The sequence below is a fragment of the Amblyraja radiata genome, chromosome 1 (genome assembly GCF_010909765.2).
Source record: "Amblyraja radiata isolate CabotCenter1 chromosome 1, sAmbRad1.1.pri, whole genome shotgun sequence".
Taxonomy (NCBI): domain Eukaryota; kingdom Metazoa; phylum Chordata; class Chondrichthyes; order Rajiformes; family Rajidae; genus Amblyraja; species Amblyraja radiata.
This window is the reverse complement of record NC_045956.1, coordinates 83,829,162-83,844,920: the sequence shown is the minus strand read 5'-3', so window position 1 is coordinate 83,844,920 and position 15,759 is coordinate 83,829,162. Positions and strand designations below refer to the sequence as shown.

Below are 15,759 nucleotides of genomic sequence, written 5' to 3'. Positions count from 1 at the left end.
CCTGCACCAAAACCTCAGCACAAATTCTCAATCACAGCACTTTGCCAAAGGCATAGCCTCTCCTAAAAATAGCCACTCTGCAAGTTCCCACCTTGCTTTTATGAACTCCTAGATTTCACCTCTAGAAACTAATGGCCATTTTTCTCCCATGCTGCTCCTCCCTCTTTCAGCTCTAGTCTTTCTTGAAACTAACCTATTGGTATTCTACGGTACACAAAATTGCTGGGGGAACTCAGCGGGTGCAGCAGCATCTATGGAGCGAAGGAAATAGGCGACGTTTCGGGCCGAAACCCTTCTTCAGACTGATAAGGGGTGGGGAAAGAAAGAAGGACAAAGGGAGGAGGAGGAGGAGCCCGAGGGCGGGCGGATGGGAGGAGACAGCTAGAGGGTGAAGGAAGGGGAGGGGGGGGAGGGGACAGCACGGGCTAGCCAAATTGGGAGAATTCAATGTTGATGCCAAGGGGACGCAAGGACCCCAGACGGAATATGAGGTGCTGTTCCTCCAATTTCCGCTGGTGCTCACTCTGGCAATGGAGGAGACCCAGGACAGAGAGGTCGGATTGGGAATGGGAGGGGGAGTTGAAGTGCTGAGCCACCGGGAGATCAGGTAGGTTATTGCGGACCTACCATTGTTTTCCAAGTCTCCAGTGCCCCTCCTCCTTTCAGCTCCACAGTCCACGTTGAGAGGAGATCAACCAATCAAAATAACAGCGGCAAATATGCAGGAGCATCCAAACAGAGCCACAAACTAGCAGCTCCAAACGTGGTAAATGGCAGACCACTCAATCACCTTTGAACTCCGTTATGTTAGCATTTTCCGCAATGCTCGTGAATAACCTCGAAGCGATGCTGATAACTTCACACCAAACTATCACATTTTGGTTAAAAGATTTAAAATTTCAGTTTTGTAAATATAACTGGGTATAAGTAAATATGAAGTGCAGAGACACAAGAGATTGCAAAGGCTGCAAACTTCAGCAAAAAATAAAGTTCTGGAGGAACTCAGTGAGCCAGGCAACATCTGTGGAGGGAAATGGAGAGACGGTGTTTTGGGTCTGGACCTTTCTTCAGAATCTCCTTTTTTTCAAAAAAAGACTTATGGTCTTTGGGTATTGCTTGCAAGGAGAGTACTGATCATTCATTTAACTCCCAATGGCAAAATCAGTGAAAGCACTCCCACACCACCTAGTGGGGATTCAGACACAATCTAACGACTTGATCAGTTGTTTCATAGTGATCTTAGAAGAACAAATCCATTGCTGTTGGTCTACAAATAGGCTAGACTGGGGATAAAAATCCTCTCCGAGGATTATTGTGAATATGACCATTTAAAAAAATAATTAACTTACTATTACTCATAAATTAAAATTTAATTCTTCAGCTGCCTCAATGGTTAATGAATTCAAGTGTCCAGATCATCATCCCTGACCTCGGGATTACCTGCCCAGTAACATATTTTGTTACAATTGTCAATCAGTTGCGGGCAATATATTTTCTACCAAGAATAATGCACATTCCTAAAATAATACGCCTGTATCAACAAAATTAATCAAAGGTTTATTTTAAATAGTAACGATAAAATTTATACTCAGCTTTCTGCACAATAACAAGAGAGAGTAATGCAGGTAACGTCCTGTTTCAGAGTCACAAGAATGGTCCCGACCCAAAATATCACCTGTCAATTTCCTCCCCAGATGCTGCCTGACCTGCTGAGTTCCTCCAGCACTGTATTTTGCAGGGGATATAGTCCATTTACCAGTAATGTTAACCAATTTGTTTTGTTTTTATATTGATCACAAAAAACACTTACTTGGAAATCATTATTTCAGGAAGAATCTCTTCAAACTTCTTCTGTGGTTCTCCATTCACATATTTCTCTCCTTCAATTGGGATTATCTGAAAGTCAAATTTTGATTATTTGGGATATGAAAAATGCTCTTCCCTTTAGTGTGGATAATTAAACATAAAGGTGGTCACAAACACTTAGTTGCCAAGCATCTGACAGCAAATAGCATGTTTTAAGCAACCACATTTACATATACAGAACACCTGACTATCCAAACATGCAAGTTAAACACAGCAAAACACAAACAAAACATTTGCTTTTAAAAATCATCTCATCAGTTTTGGCATCCGCTTGCAGGGTTCCAGATCGCTACAAAGTAAAGCACACTAGCTGAAATCTCATTTATGCTCCTTTTTAATTATTTACCAGAATTAATCTATTACTGATGCTTAGACCATAAGACATAGCAGAATTAAGCCATTCAGTCCCTCGAGTCTTCTCCACCAATCATGGCTGATCTATTATTCCCTCTTTACCCCATTTTGCAACTTTCTCCCATAGCCTTTGACACCCTCTTTACACTTACTAATCAAGAAACTATCAAATTCCTTGTTTAAAATACCCAGTGCCTTGGCCTCCACAGCCGTCTGTGGCAATGAATTCCACAGGTACACCAGTCTCTGGCTAAATAAATTCATCCTCATCTCTTTTTCAAAGATACGCCCTTTTACTATGAGGCTGTGTCCTCGGGTTCTAGACTCTCACATTTTTGTAAACCTCCTTTCTCCATCTACTATCTAGGCCTTGCATTATCTGGTAGGTTTCTGGAATTCAAATACAATTATGCTGTGATAACAAAGAATTTGAGTGATTTTAGTGTTGCATTAGCCATCATTTTCCAAAAATTTAGATTGTGGACAGGTTCCTGCACAGTTAATCTACTTTTTAAGAAAGGAGGCAGAAAGAAATCAAAGCAATCAACCTGTTAGTCGGACACAGTAGCCATCATTTTCCTAATTTCCTATAATACAGGATGCAACATCAAGTTGTGTTGAAAATAATATTCAGCATTGATTTATGAAAGGGAAATCATGTTCACTCTATTGAAGTTCGAAGGTATCTAGTACAGCAGGTGCTGATGCAATATAGAATTTTCAAAAGGTCCCACACATACGGTCACTGAAAGAGGTTAGAGCACAGAATTGGGGTGAAATACTAGCATGAAGAGTTGGGAATAAAAGGGTCCTTTTCTAGTTGACAGCAGAGTAACACATGGATAGCTGTCCAAATCCTTTCACATTCTATATGAATGGAAAAAAACAAAGAGTATTACTCAGGCAACATCTCTGGAGGACATGGATAGGTGACATATCAAGTTGGATTGCTTCTTCAGACTCCATCTAAATTATTTAGCTGAGGGAACCAATATAACAATTTTATGTCATCATCAACGCAGAAATTATTGGGAAGAGAGTCATGAAATGAGTAAAAAGAGGATTCAAAGGGCTATAAAGAAGTTGAATGAGTGGGGCTTGCATAGAGTGGACGTGGAGAGGATGTTTCCTCTAGTGGGAGAGTCTAGGACTAGAGGCCGAATAGCCTAATTCTGCTCCTATCACTGGAAATATGGCAGATGGAGTACAATATGGGGAAAAAGTGGGGTTATACACTACATTAGTAAAAAACATTGTCTCACTACAATTAAATAAGACCTTGGGAAGATTACATCTGGAGTAGTGTGTAGAATTTGGGTCTCATTACCTAAAGGGGAGATTAATTTAACATGGCATCATATGAGCATTGATATAGTGGGCCAAAGGACCAGTTCCTGAACTACAGTGCTTTATGAATGATACATAAGTGCAGCAAAAGTTCACCAGTGGGTACACAGAAAGATTAGATTCGATTAGATTAGATTCCTTTATTGTCATTCAGACCTTTCGGCGGAGCACAGCAACTTCAACAAACCAGAGACCACACACAAATGTGACCTTTGCGACAGAGACTGTCACTCCCACATTGGTCTCTTCAGCCACAAGGGACGCTGCTCTGGCCGAGGTTTGGAGCAAGCAGCCAACAACTAGGATGCATCACCCATGGTCAGTCATGACCAAGGGGGGCCTACTACAAAGTGTAGCAAAGGTTCACCAGATTGGCTCAGGAGATGGCAGGTTAATCATACAAGCACAAATCGCATTGAATAGATCACTTTCTTCAGAGTTTAGAGGAATGAGAAATTATGTTAAGGAGACTTAGAGGGCTTGACTGGACGGATGTCTTCCCTTCTACCTGAAAGAGTCCAGAAAACAAAAAGGAGATTATTTGGGAATGAAATGAGAAGCAATTCCGTCAATTAAAGTGCAGGGAATCTTTGAAAGTCTCCACCCAAGAGTGCTTTGAGACTTGGTCATTAATTGTATTCAAAACTGTAATAGATACATTTCTGGATCATTGGGGCATCTGAAGATAGGGTAAGGAGATATACAGTAACATTCTGAGAATCCATAACCAACTACTCTATCAGGGTGTTCAAGAAGGAACTGCAGATGCTGGAAAATCGAAGGTACACAAAATTGCTGGAGAAACTCAGCGGGTGCAGCAGCATCTATGGAGCGAAGGAAATAGGCAATGTTTCGGGCCGAAACCCTTCTTCAGACTGATAGGGGGTGGCGGGGAGAAGGAAGGAAAAAGGAGGAGGAGCCCGGGAGCTGAGGGATGGGAGGAGACAGCCCGAGGGATGAGGAAGGGGAGGAGACAGCAAGGGCTAACAAAATTGGGAGAATTCAATGTTCATGCCCGCAGGATGCAGACTCCCCAAGCGGAATATGAGGTGCTGTTCCTCCAATTTCCGGTGTTGCTCACTCTGGCTATGGAGGAGACCTAGGACAGAGAGGTCAGATGGGGAGTGGGAGGGGGAGTCAAAGTGCTGAGCCACCGGGAGGTCAGGTAAGTTCTTGCGGACCAAGTGGAGGTGTTCGGCGAAACGATCGCCCAACCTCCGCTTAGTCTCACTGATGTCGATCAGCTGACATCTAGAGCAGCGGATGCAGTAGATGAGGTTGGAGGAGATGCAGGTAAACCTCTGCCGCACCTGGAACGACTGCTTGGGTCCTTGAATGGAGTCGAGGGGGGAGGTAAAGGGACAGGTGTTGCATATCTTGCGGTTGCAACGGAAAGTGCCCGGGGAGGGGGTGGTACGGGAGGGAAGGGAAGAATTGACAAGGGAGTTGCGGAGGGAGCGGTCTTTGCGGAAGGCAGACATGGGGGGAGATGGGAAGATGTGGCGAGTGGTGGGGTCACGTTGGAGGTGGCAAAACTGATGGAGGATTACTTGTTGGGTGGTTGTGTTAACCAAGTGATCTTTGCCATGAACCCCAGCCACTCAATGAACCCCAGGTTCTGCACTCCCTGTCCACACATCAGTACCAGACTCTGGTAGTCCATTTAAACCCTCCTGGATGGTTTCCACATTCCATTTAAACCTACTGGGGCTTTATTTCCCATGCTCTCTTTAAATGTAGCAGCTTCATAGAACATTTAATATTCTCCTGCATAACATCTTAAAATAAAAAGGTATTTTGGACTAATATTAGAATCATATCCAATAGTCTTGGAATTCTGTCAGTTCAGCACCAAAATGCCAAGCGCATTGGATTAGCAGTTTTACCATATTGTGGCACTATCTCTGGTTTTATTATGGTGGAGCAGGCTCAGAGCTAAATGGCTAACATTTCATTTCCTTAGTCTTGAGCTGGAGTGAGAATATAATTCAAATTAATGCATCTCCAATTTCCGGTGTTGCTCACTCTGGCTATGGAGGAGACCTAGGACAGAGAGGTCAGATGGGGAGTGGGAGGGGGAGTCAAAGTGCTGAGCCACCGGGAGGTCAGGTAAGTTCTTGCGGACCAAGCGGAGGTGTTCGGCGAAACGATCGCCCAACCTCCGCTTAGTCTCACTGATGTCGATCAGCTGACATCTAGAGCAGCGGATGCAGTAGATGAGGTTGGAGGAGATGCAGGTAAACCTCTGCCGCACCTGGAACGACTGCTTGGGTCCTTGAATGGAGTCGAGGGGGGAGGTAAAGGGACAGGTGTTGCATATCTTGCGGTTGCAACGGAAAGTGCCCGGGGAGGGGGTGGTACGGGAGGGAAGGGAAGAATTGACAAGGGAGTTGCGGAGGGAGCGGTCTTTGCGGAAGGCAGACATGGGGGGAGATGGGAAGATGTGGCGAGTGGTGGGGTCACGTTGGAGGTGGCAAAACTGATGGAGGATTACTTGTTGGGTGGTTGTGTTAACCAAGTGATCTTTGCCATGAACCCCAGCCACTCAATGAACCCCAGGTTCTGCACTCCCTGTCCACACATCAGTACCAGACTCTGGTAGTCCATTTAAACCCTCCTGGATGGTTTCCACATTCCATTTAAACCTACTGGGGCTTTATTTCCCATGCTCTCTTTAAATGTAGCAGCTTCATAGAACATTTAATATTCTCCTGCATAACATCTTAAAATAAAAAGGTATTTTGGACTAATATTAGAATCATATCCAATAGTCTTGGAATTCTGTCAGTTCAGCACCAAAATGCCAAGCGCATTGGATTAGCAGTTTTACCATATTGTGGCACTATCTCTGGTTTTATTATGGTGGAGCAGGCTCAGAGCTAAATGGCTAACATTTCATTTCCTTAGTCTTGAGCTGGAGTGAGAATATAATTCAAATTAATGCATCTTTAATGAAAACTTAGATCGCAAATTAAAGCAGTCAGAACAAAATAAAATCTAGTAATTGGTATCCGCCAAAATCAATCTTTCATGGTGAAAGGATGATGCATACAGCTTTGAGCTAATCAAAAGATAGCATGAGTTAAAATAACAAGATTAAATATTATTCATGGGAGGAAGGTTAGACAAATGGAAAACAAAGGAGAAAGGAATATTCTTTTCCAATGAAATGAATGTTACCACATTCAGAAATTACTGGCATCACAACATTACCCTGGAGAATCTGGCTCTCCAATTTCACAAAGTAGCGGATCCCATTGATTTGAAGAATCAATAATTTCTTCGTATTTACAGCATTTAAATATTTAAAATATAATACTTAATTTTATGATTTAAAGTAATTTTAATAATTTAAATGTCTAGTAGGTATTTTAATTTATAAATGTTCATGATCTATAAAGACATTTAAATTATTAAAATTACTTTAAATCATAAAATTAAGTATTATATTTTAAATATTTAAATGCTGTAAACACGAAGAAATTATTGATTAAAACTAGTAGTTTTAACAAGTGATGTTCACACATCAGCACCCAAACTCCAGTCTTCGAGACTCAGGATTACATCAACCTATTTGGGCTTTTATACCTGACTCGGGTATGTTTGGGCAAGTGGAGACCATTGGCAAAGAGAAAAATTCAGTTGGATCCAGGCCGTTACAGAATCAAATACACCAGCTACTTTGCACAAAATGTTTATGCAAAAATGTCAATCAAACAAATGACTAACAAATCTATATTATTTTGACATTGCTAATTGTTCAAGGTTTTGGTTTAATTTTCTTCAATGCCATCATATTTTAAAGCACTATATAGGGCATCAATAGGCAGACCAATTTAAAAATCTCAACCAAAGGAAAGCAACTTTGACAAAGCTGTAGACTTTTAGTACTGTGGCAGTGACATCTTTAGATTGGCCGAACTGTTATAGCAGATCCTGAAATATCAACCTATTGACTCAAGGGGTGAGAGCGCAAATAAATGAGATAAGCTACATGCAGAAGAACCAAATGGTATATTTTACTCCCAAAAAATATATTTTTTAAATTTGGGATCTGAAACTCACTGGGAACATTAAACAAAAGGGTAAGCCTTGAATCTCCTTTGCATTCTGGAATACGTCTCTCTGAGCTTCTTGAATCTGAAAAGCTGTAGAAACTGAGTAATTCAATATTTTTTTAAATACATGTGTCAAGGGTTATGGGACCAAGCAGGAAAGTGGAAATGACACAAGATCAACCTTCATGTTATTCTTCCAGTCTGAAGAAGGGTTTTGACCCAAAATGTCACCCATTCCTTGCCTCCAGAGATGCTGCCTGTCCTGCTGAGTTACTCCAGCATTTTGTTTCTACCTTCATATCGAGTTAATGAGAGTTATAAAGATGACAGAACGGAAACAGGTCCTTCACTCCACCTTCCAATGCAGGCTAGCATACTTGGCTAGTCACATTTGCCTGCCTTTGATCTATATCCCTGAAAATGACTTAGGATGCTTATTGAATCACTGCTGACCTTCTGGTGAAAGTGCTCTCAGTATCGTAGGATACAGAATCACATGATTAAGACAGTAGTGAAGATGATATAGTAATAATGCATTTTCAAATAAAAATTCTGCTAACCTTACATTCTCTATGAAATTATCACTTGAAGTACCTTGAAGACTACATCATTTCCATCATTGTTTATTGTCTGAAACACTTCCCCAAAGACTCCCTCTCCAATTTTTTTACACTTCCTGAGTTTGGCTAATGGTATGCATTCGTTAAAGGAAATTGGTCCATTTTGATGACATTCATGGTAAATTTTCACTTCATCTGTTAGCATCACTGACTGTAATAATTCAGATGAAAATTGTTCCTGTAGAATAATTGAAAAAAGTTACAATGCATTTTAAATATTTGCAGCTTAATGTTTATCATGAATTAATATTATTAATTCTTGCCATTCATTTTACTGGATTTTTCAAGTTAAAATATAAAATGATAGTCAGTGGGCAATATTTTGATTTATTATTGCTCCATGGAAAAGGCAAAACTTTCAATTTTAATTAAGTGGCGTCAAAGCAAAAATAAGCTGACCAATTAATATACAATTTTATTAACAATGACAGGACCAGAAAACATTTTAAATATCTTCGTGGACAGTGCCAGATTCTTTGCAGGAAAAGTTAAAACTGCAATAAATTTTTTAATACTTTAGGATTCCAAGTGTCATCCTACATGCCAAGTATAAAGTCCCAAAATGTTGCTGTATGCCTTCAGAGATGTAACAATATTTTTTTTGGCATTACATTATCAAGTATTCAAATATACATATTCTGCAACTGAATAAGTGTGGCTTAAAAATACTAAATTTTCATGAAGCTGTTCAACCTTCCACTTTCTCGGTACTTCTCATCCTGCCACAAAATCTAGCACATTATATTTATGCTTTCATTCGCTCACCTGCAGGATGCAGATGTCACTGGCAAGGCCAGCATTAATGCTCCTTTCCAAATAGCAAAGAAAATAAATTAGTGCAACTGGCCATCATTAAATGCAACAGCATATTAAAAGATAACTATAACGGTCGGAACTCTTGATTATGTTTCAAAATGGTCAAATTATTTATCAGCACTGTATATATTTGCAAACTTTAATCAAATTTGTGAATGACATCACAAACGTCAAACTGTGCTGACGAAGCATGTAACCATGCTGAAAACAGATCAGATCAAAAAACACTGACTTGCTCAGTATTTTAGTGCATCTTTCAGTAGACAAATGCAAAAATATTATGATTCACTATTTTTTGGCTTTAAAAATTCCAGACAATTATTTCAAATGTTCAAATATAAAATGAATGTTGGTGTGCAATATATTGACTGTGCAGATCCATAATTGTTCCATTAAAAAAGCAAAATGCTTTATTTTAATTCATTGGAGTCAAAGTTTTTATACTTTCTTGCATTTTATATAAAGTTAATATCTGTAAAATCTAGCCATATTTCTTGCTAGATCTCTATACCCACCATCAAGGAACATCTCAATGATTTGGATCTTCGAATGCTCTTGCAAATTGGTGTTGCAGATACATTTTCCATCAAAATCAACCTATCCTGCGGTGCAACCAAATCGCTTTGATTGCAGCTATTTATTTTTTGTAATATACTTTTGTCAAGAATGCTTTGGTCCAATTTCAAAGGCGTAATAACTGGAAAAAAAGGAACACTAAAAATCAAACTCAAGTTACCAACTTGATCTCAACGTTAATGGCAAGTTTGATGACAAAGTAATGCTTATTTTAATTTTATTTTTTTTGAATACACAACAACTTCACTGCAGCATCATTAAAACGATCCAGGTAACAAATTCAAGCTATAACTACATTATGTTCAATGCTCAAGGGGTTAAAATAAAAACAACATAAATTTACAGCATGAAATTAATTGTATTAAGACAAGTGGCAGATGGAATATAGTGTAGCAAAGTGTGGAGTCATGCATTTTGTTGTAGGAATAAAGGCGTAGATTATTTTCTCATTGGGGAGAGAATCCAGAAATCGGAGGTGCAAAGGACCTTGGGAGTGCTGGTGCTAACCAAAAAGTTAATCTGCAAGTCGAATCAGTAGTAAAGAAAGCAAACGCAATGGTAGCATTTATTTCAAGAGGGCTTATATAGTATACAAAAACAGGGATGTAATGCCGAGGCTCTATAAGCTGCTAGTCAGGCCACATTTGGAATATTATGAGCAATTTTGGGCGCCATATCCAAATAAGGATGTGCTGACTCTGGAGAGTGTCCAGAGGTTTACAAGAATGATCCCAGGTTAACATATGATGAGTGTTTGACAGCACTAGGCCTATATTTGCTGGAGTTTAGAATAATTAAACTTACAGAATAGTGAAAGGCTTGGATAGAGTGGATGTGGAGAGGATGTTTCCATTAGTGGGAGAGTCTAGGACTAGAGGTCAGAGGCTCAGAATTAAAGAATGTTCTTTTAGGAAGGAGATGGAAGAATTTATTTCGTCTGAGGGTGGTTAATCTGTAGAATTCATTGCCACAGAAGTCTGTGGAGACCAAGTAAATGGATATTTTTAAGGCAGAGATAGATAGATTCTTGATTAGTACAGGTGTCAGGGATTAAGGTGAGAAAGCAGGAGAATGGGGTTGAGGGAAAGATAGATCAGCCATTATTGAATGGCGGATTAGATTTGATATGCCAAATGTTTCATCAGTCAATGAAAGTAAGCATGCAGGTACAGCAGGCAGTGAAGAAAGCAAATGGCATGTTGGCCTTCATAACAAGAGGAGTTGAGTATAGGAGCAAAGAGGTCCTTCTGCAATTGTGCAGGGCCCCAGTGAGACCACACCTGGAGTATTGCGTGCAGTTTTGGTCTCCAAATTTGAGGAAGGACATTCTTGCTATTGAGGGAGTGCAGCGTAGGTTCACAAGGTTAATTCCCAGGATGGTGGGACTGGGCTTGTATACGCTGGAATTTAGAAGGATGAGAGGATATCTTATTGAAACATATAAGATTATTAAGGGTTTGGATATGCTAGAGACAGGAAACATGTTCCCGATGTTGGGGGAGTCCAGAACCAGGGGGCCACAATTTAAGAATAAAGGGTAAGCTATTTAGAATGGAGATGAGGAAACACCTTTACAGACAGAGTGTTGCAAGTCTGTGGAATTATTTGCCTCAGAGGGCGGTGGAGGCCAGTTCTCTGGATACTTTCAAGAGAGCTAGATAGGGCTCTTAAAAATAGTGGAGTCAGGGGATATGGGGAGAAGGCAGGAACGGGGTACTGATTGGGGATGATCAGCCATGATCACATTGAATGGTGGTGCTGGCTCGAAGGGCTGAATGGCCTACTCCTGCACCTATTGTCTATTGAATGGCATAATTCTACTCCTTTCACTTCTGATCTTATGAAGTGGTTTCTCACTTAACCATATCAGAAGGTAAAAAAATATTAATTCAACACCTTAAGACAATAATGCAATTTATGAGAATGGTCCAACATCCACAAAAGCAATATTATTGAAAGTTGTTTGGAACACATTAAAGCCCACAACCACAATATGAAATTGGCAGGGTTGCTATCGACTCCGTCAAAAATCACAGCTCACATTTCTGAGCTGATTGCATTATAAATGTCAAATCGTTTTATTTATATCAATTGAAGCAAACGCAACATCACCAAACCTTTCTTTCTTTTGTGGAGTGAATGAGCTGCCTTGAATCTAGACCAATTACGAGAGCTCAAGGGCGTGAGAACCGATGATGAGTTCATAAATGTTGATTGCAAGTTCTTTTTCTAGGTAAAAACAATAAAAGAAAACAGTTATATTGTGCAGAACATAGGCATAGGCACACAGTTGCCCAACCTTACTTACATCTGGAAGAGAGGATAGTAGCAGGAATAGTCTTGGCTGCCAGGGACTCAGCAGAGGGTTGGAGAATACTCATTCTCCATGTCTCCTCTACAAACTCTTCAACCTTACAAGATTATGCCACTTTCACCTGTTCCTTTCCCATATGACAAACCTTTGTACCTTTGTTGTTTGGGATGTGGCCAGGAAATACCATCTGCCCAGGTGTAGTGGAAAGAAGTGAACTGTGAGGAATCCTGCCTGCATAAAACATCTTGGAGGAAGAAATCCAGTTTGAGGAGAACCTGGAATCCAATCTCTTCAGAATGGAACTAGCAGCCAATACAAAGTTAACAATTGCATTCCAAACGTGAAGGGGCCCCAGATTTTACCTCAGCGAAATAAGCTATTGCTGAGAGGGTTCAGCTTCCTCCCATCATGATTCCGGATGTTAATGCTGGCAGAGGCTTTAAGAATATAGTAGAACATTAACAATCTGCCCTCAAGATACTACAAAGGAAACAAGTGGCTCATCGGGGTGCACGTTGGTTGTCCCCTCAACTTGCATGTTCTCCACAGCACCTGCACAACTATCCATCACCTATTAGTCCAGTCTGCTGCAACTCACAGGAAGATCAAGTCATTTAGGCCCAGAATGGTCTTGAACGGCCAAATGTAATCACCTCCATTCCAAAAGTATAACGTTCAAAATTGGGCACTGAAGGAGGACTCAGTTGCTGTCTTTAAAGAGGCACAGCAGCAAAGGCACTTGGAAGTGTTACTTCTTCTTCTTGCGTATGGCGTGCACAGCCTAAAGTTGTAATGCAACTTGTTCTGTTTGATCTTCCGTTTGTGCACGCCAGGTTGATTGCTTTCGTCGAAACATGGTAGACCACGTGAAGGTTGCAATGTTACAGAAGTGTTCCTTAAAAGCAAGCAAGTACACAAGACCTTGTTACTCTACTCTCAAGCACAGACATTTTTCAACCAGTCCCTGCAAACCTGTATAAACCTGCCTGCTTCAAAGTCTCCATTGTCCCTGTACCCAAAAAGACATGGATTACTGGTGTTAATGACTACAGGCCTGTCGCACTGACCTCTGTAGTCATGAACATCTTCGAAAGACTTGAGCTGGCCAAGCTGAAAAATATCACTAACCCCATGCTGGACCCTCTGCAGTTTGCATATTGGGTCAATAGATCTGTGGATGGTGCAGTCAACCTGGGCCTGCACTTCATCCTCCAGCACCTAGATCGCCAGGGGACCTATGCGAGGATTTTGTTTGTTGATTTTAGCTCTACATTCAACACTATTGTGCCAGAGCTACTACATTCCACACTCTCCCAGTTGCCTGTGCCTGAACCCATCTGTCAGTGGATCGCCAACTTCCTGACAGACAGGAAACAGCATGTGAGGCTGGGAAACCACATCTCGGACCCGCAGACCCTCAGCATCGGAGCACCTCACGGCTGCGTACTCTCCCCTCTCCTCAACTCTCTCTGCACCAATGACTGCACCTCCAGACTCCTCTGTCAAGCTTCTCAGGTTTGCGGACGACACAACCCTGATTGGACTGATCCAGGATGGGGAGGAATCTGCCTACAGACAGGAAGTGACACAGCTGGTGTCCTGGTGCCGTCACACCAACCTGGAGCTCAATGCTCTATGGAAGACAGTGGAATTGATTGTGGACTTTAGGCGAGCTCCCCCTCCCCTCACCCCACTCACCATCAACAACACCACAGTCACATCTGTGGAGTATTTTAAGTTCCTGGGAACCATCATCTCCAAGGATGTTAAATGGGGGGCCACTTCCTGCGGCAGCTGAGGAAACACAATCTGCCACAGGCAATGGTGGTCCAATTCTATACGGCCTTCGTAGAGTCTGTCCTCACCTTCTCCATCATGGTCTGGTTTGACTCAGCCACCAAGCACGACACCCGGAGGCTGCAGCAAATCGTCCGATCAGCTGAGAAGGTTATTGGCTGCAACCTTCCCTCCATTGACGAACTGTACACTGCAAGGGCCAGGAAGCGAGCGGGTAATATCATCTCTGACCCCTCTCACCCTGGCCACAAACTCTTTGAATCACTTTCCTCTGGAAGGCGACTCCGGACTGTCAATGCTGCCACAGCCAGACATAAAAACAGCTTTTTTCCAACTAGTAGCTCTACTCAATAAACAAAATAAACTTATTCAATAAATTCAATAAACTTAATTATATTTATTGTGGTGATTAAGAAAACTGCAGATGCTGGAAAATCGAAGATACACAAAAATGCTGGAGAAACTCAGCGGGTGCAGCAGCATCTATGGAGCGAAGGAAATAGGCAATGTTTCGGGCCGAAACCCTTCTTCAGACTGATAGGGGGTGGCGGGGAGAAGGAAGGAAAAAGGAGGAGGAGCCCGGGAGCTGTGGGATGGGAGGAGACAGCCCGAGGGCTGAGGAAGGGGAGGAGACAGCAAGGGCTAACAAAATTGGGAGAATTCAATGTTCATGCCCTTCGCTCCATAGATGCTGCTGCACCCGCTGAGTTTCTCCAGCTTTATTGTGGTGACTTGCTTAATTTTTGTTTCCTTAATTTGATATTTGCATCACTCCATATAATTTAACAAATTGGGTGGGTGGCGGCAATACTTTTCTATGTATTTGCTGCTTGTTATGAGGGAACTCTGGCAGGTTGTTATATAGGCAGGTCCAACATGGTGAATGAGCAGCAGGAAAGGAAATTAGATTAGATTAGATTAGATTAGATTATTTAATGACCACACAGTCAAGCTGGTGGAATTCAGGTTCAGTACAGGATGTTACAAGGTAGGCTGATTCCCGTCAAACATAACATAAAACACATCATACAATATACAGTACATGCATGGGGAGGATATGTGCTGTTGTCATAGTGTGTTCAGAATTCGGATTGCGTGTGGGTAAGAACTGTTGTTAAATCGAGATGTCTTGGCGGGCAGTGAGCTGTAGCGCCTTCCTGATGGCAGCAGGTGGAAGATGTGGTGAGCTGGGTGGGAGGGATCAGAGATGATTTTCTTCACCCTTGACACGGATCGTTTGTGATGGAGTGATTCTATTGATGGAAGGGGAGTGCTGATGATTTTGGATGCTTTGTTAACTATGCGCTGTAATTTATTACGGGAGTGTCTAAACTGCTGAACCAGACTGTAATTGATGAAGTGAGCATGATGGCTGTGTAGAATCGGATTAGGAGGTGTTTCCTTACTCTAAACTTCTTGAGCTGGCGGAGGAAGAAGAGTCTTTGGTTGGCTTTTTTGTAGATGTGATTTGAATTGATTTTCCATTTGAGGTTATTGCTTATGTGAGTGCCAAGAAATTTGAATGAGTCAGTGGTGGATATGGGTTCGCCTGAGATGAGTAGGGGGGACTTGGGTTGTGCCTTACGTCTGAGATCAATGATGAGTTCGTGTGTTTTTGATGTGTTGAGTAAGAGGTTATTATCTGTGCACCAAGTGACTGCTTTGTGTGTTTGAGTGCGGTATTCTGTTTCATTATTGTTCGAGATGAGACCTATGATGGTTGTGTCATCTGCGTATTTATATATTTTAACTGAACTATGCTGGGATGTGAATTGGTTTGTGTAGAGTGAGAATAACCAGGGTGACAAGACGCAGCCCTGAGGGGCTCCTGTGCTGAGGTGCAGGGGGTGAGATATGGTGTTATGTATCTTCACCCTCTGTTGTCTGTTCCAAAGGAAGCTGTAGATCCAGTGACAGATGCAGGGGTCAATGTTCATGTCCGTTAATTTATGGAAGAGTTTAACCGGGTTGATGGAGTTAAATGACGAACTGAAGTCCATGAACAGGATGC

The 15,759-nt window shown here is 41.6% G+C and overlaps 1 protein-coding gene across 1 annotated transcript in view; it reads right to left on the bottom strand.

Moving 5' to 3' along the window:
- haspin (histone H3 associated protein kinase) overlaps positions 1–15,759 on the bottom strand; it is a 79,248-nt gene that overhangs the window by 29,449 nt on the left and 34,040 nt on the right. The window contains exons 5-8 of the mRNA XM_033026042.1: positions 11,755–11,866; positions 9,577–9,758; positions 8,220–8,423; positions 1,811–1,896 (exon numbers count right to left, since the gene is read on the bottom strand). Of these exons, the coding sequence (XP_032881933.1) occupies positions 1,811–1,896; positions 8,220–8,423; positions 9,577–9,758; positions 11,755–11,866 (584 nt within the window). The remainder of the gene's footprint in view (positions 1–1,810; positions 1,897–8,219; positions 8,424–9,576; positions 9,759–11,754; positions 11,867–15,759) is intronic.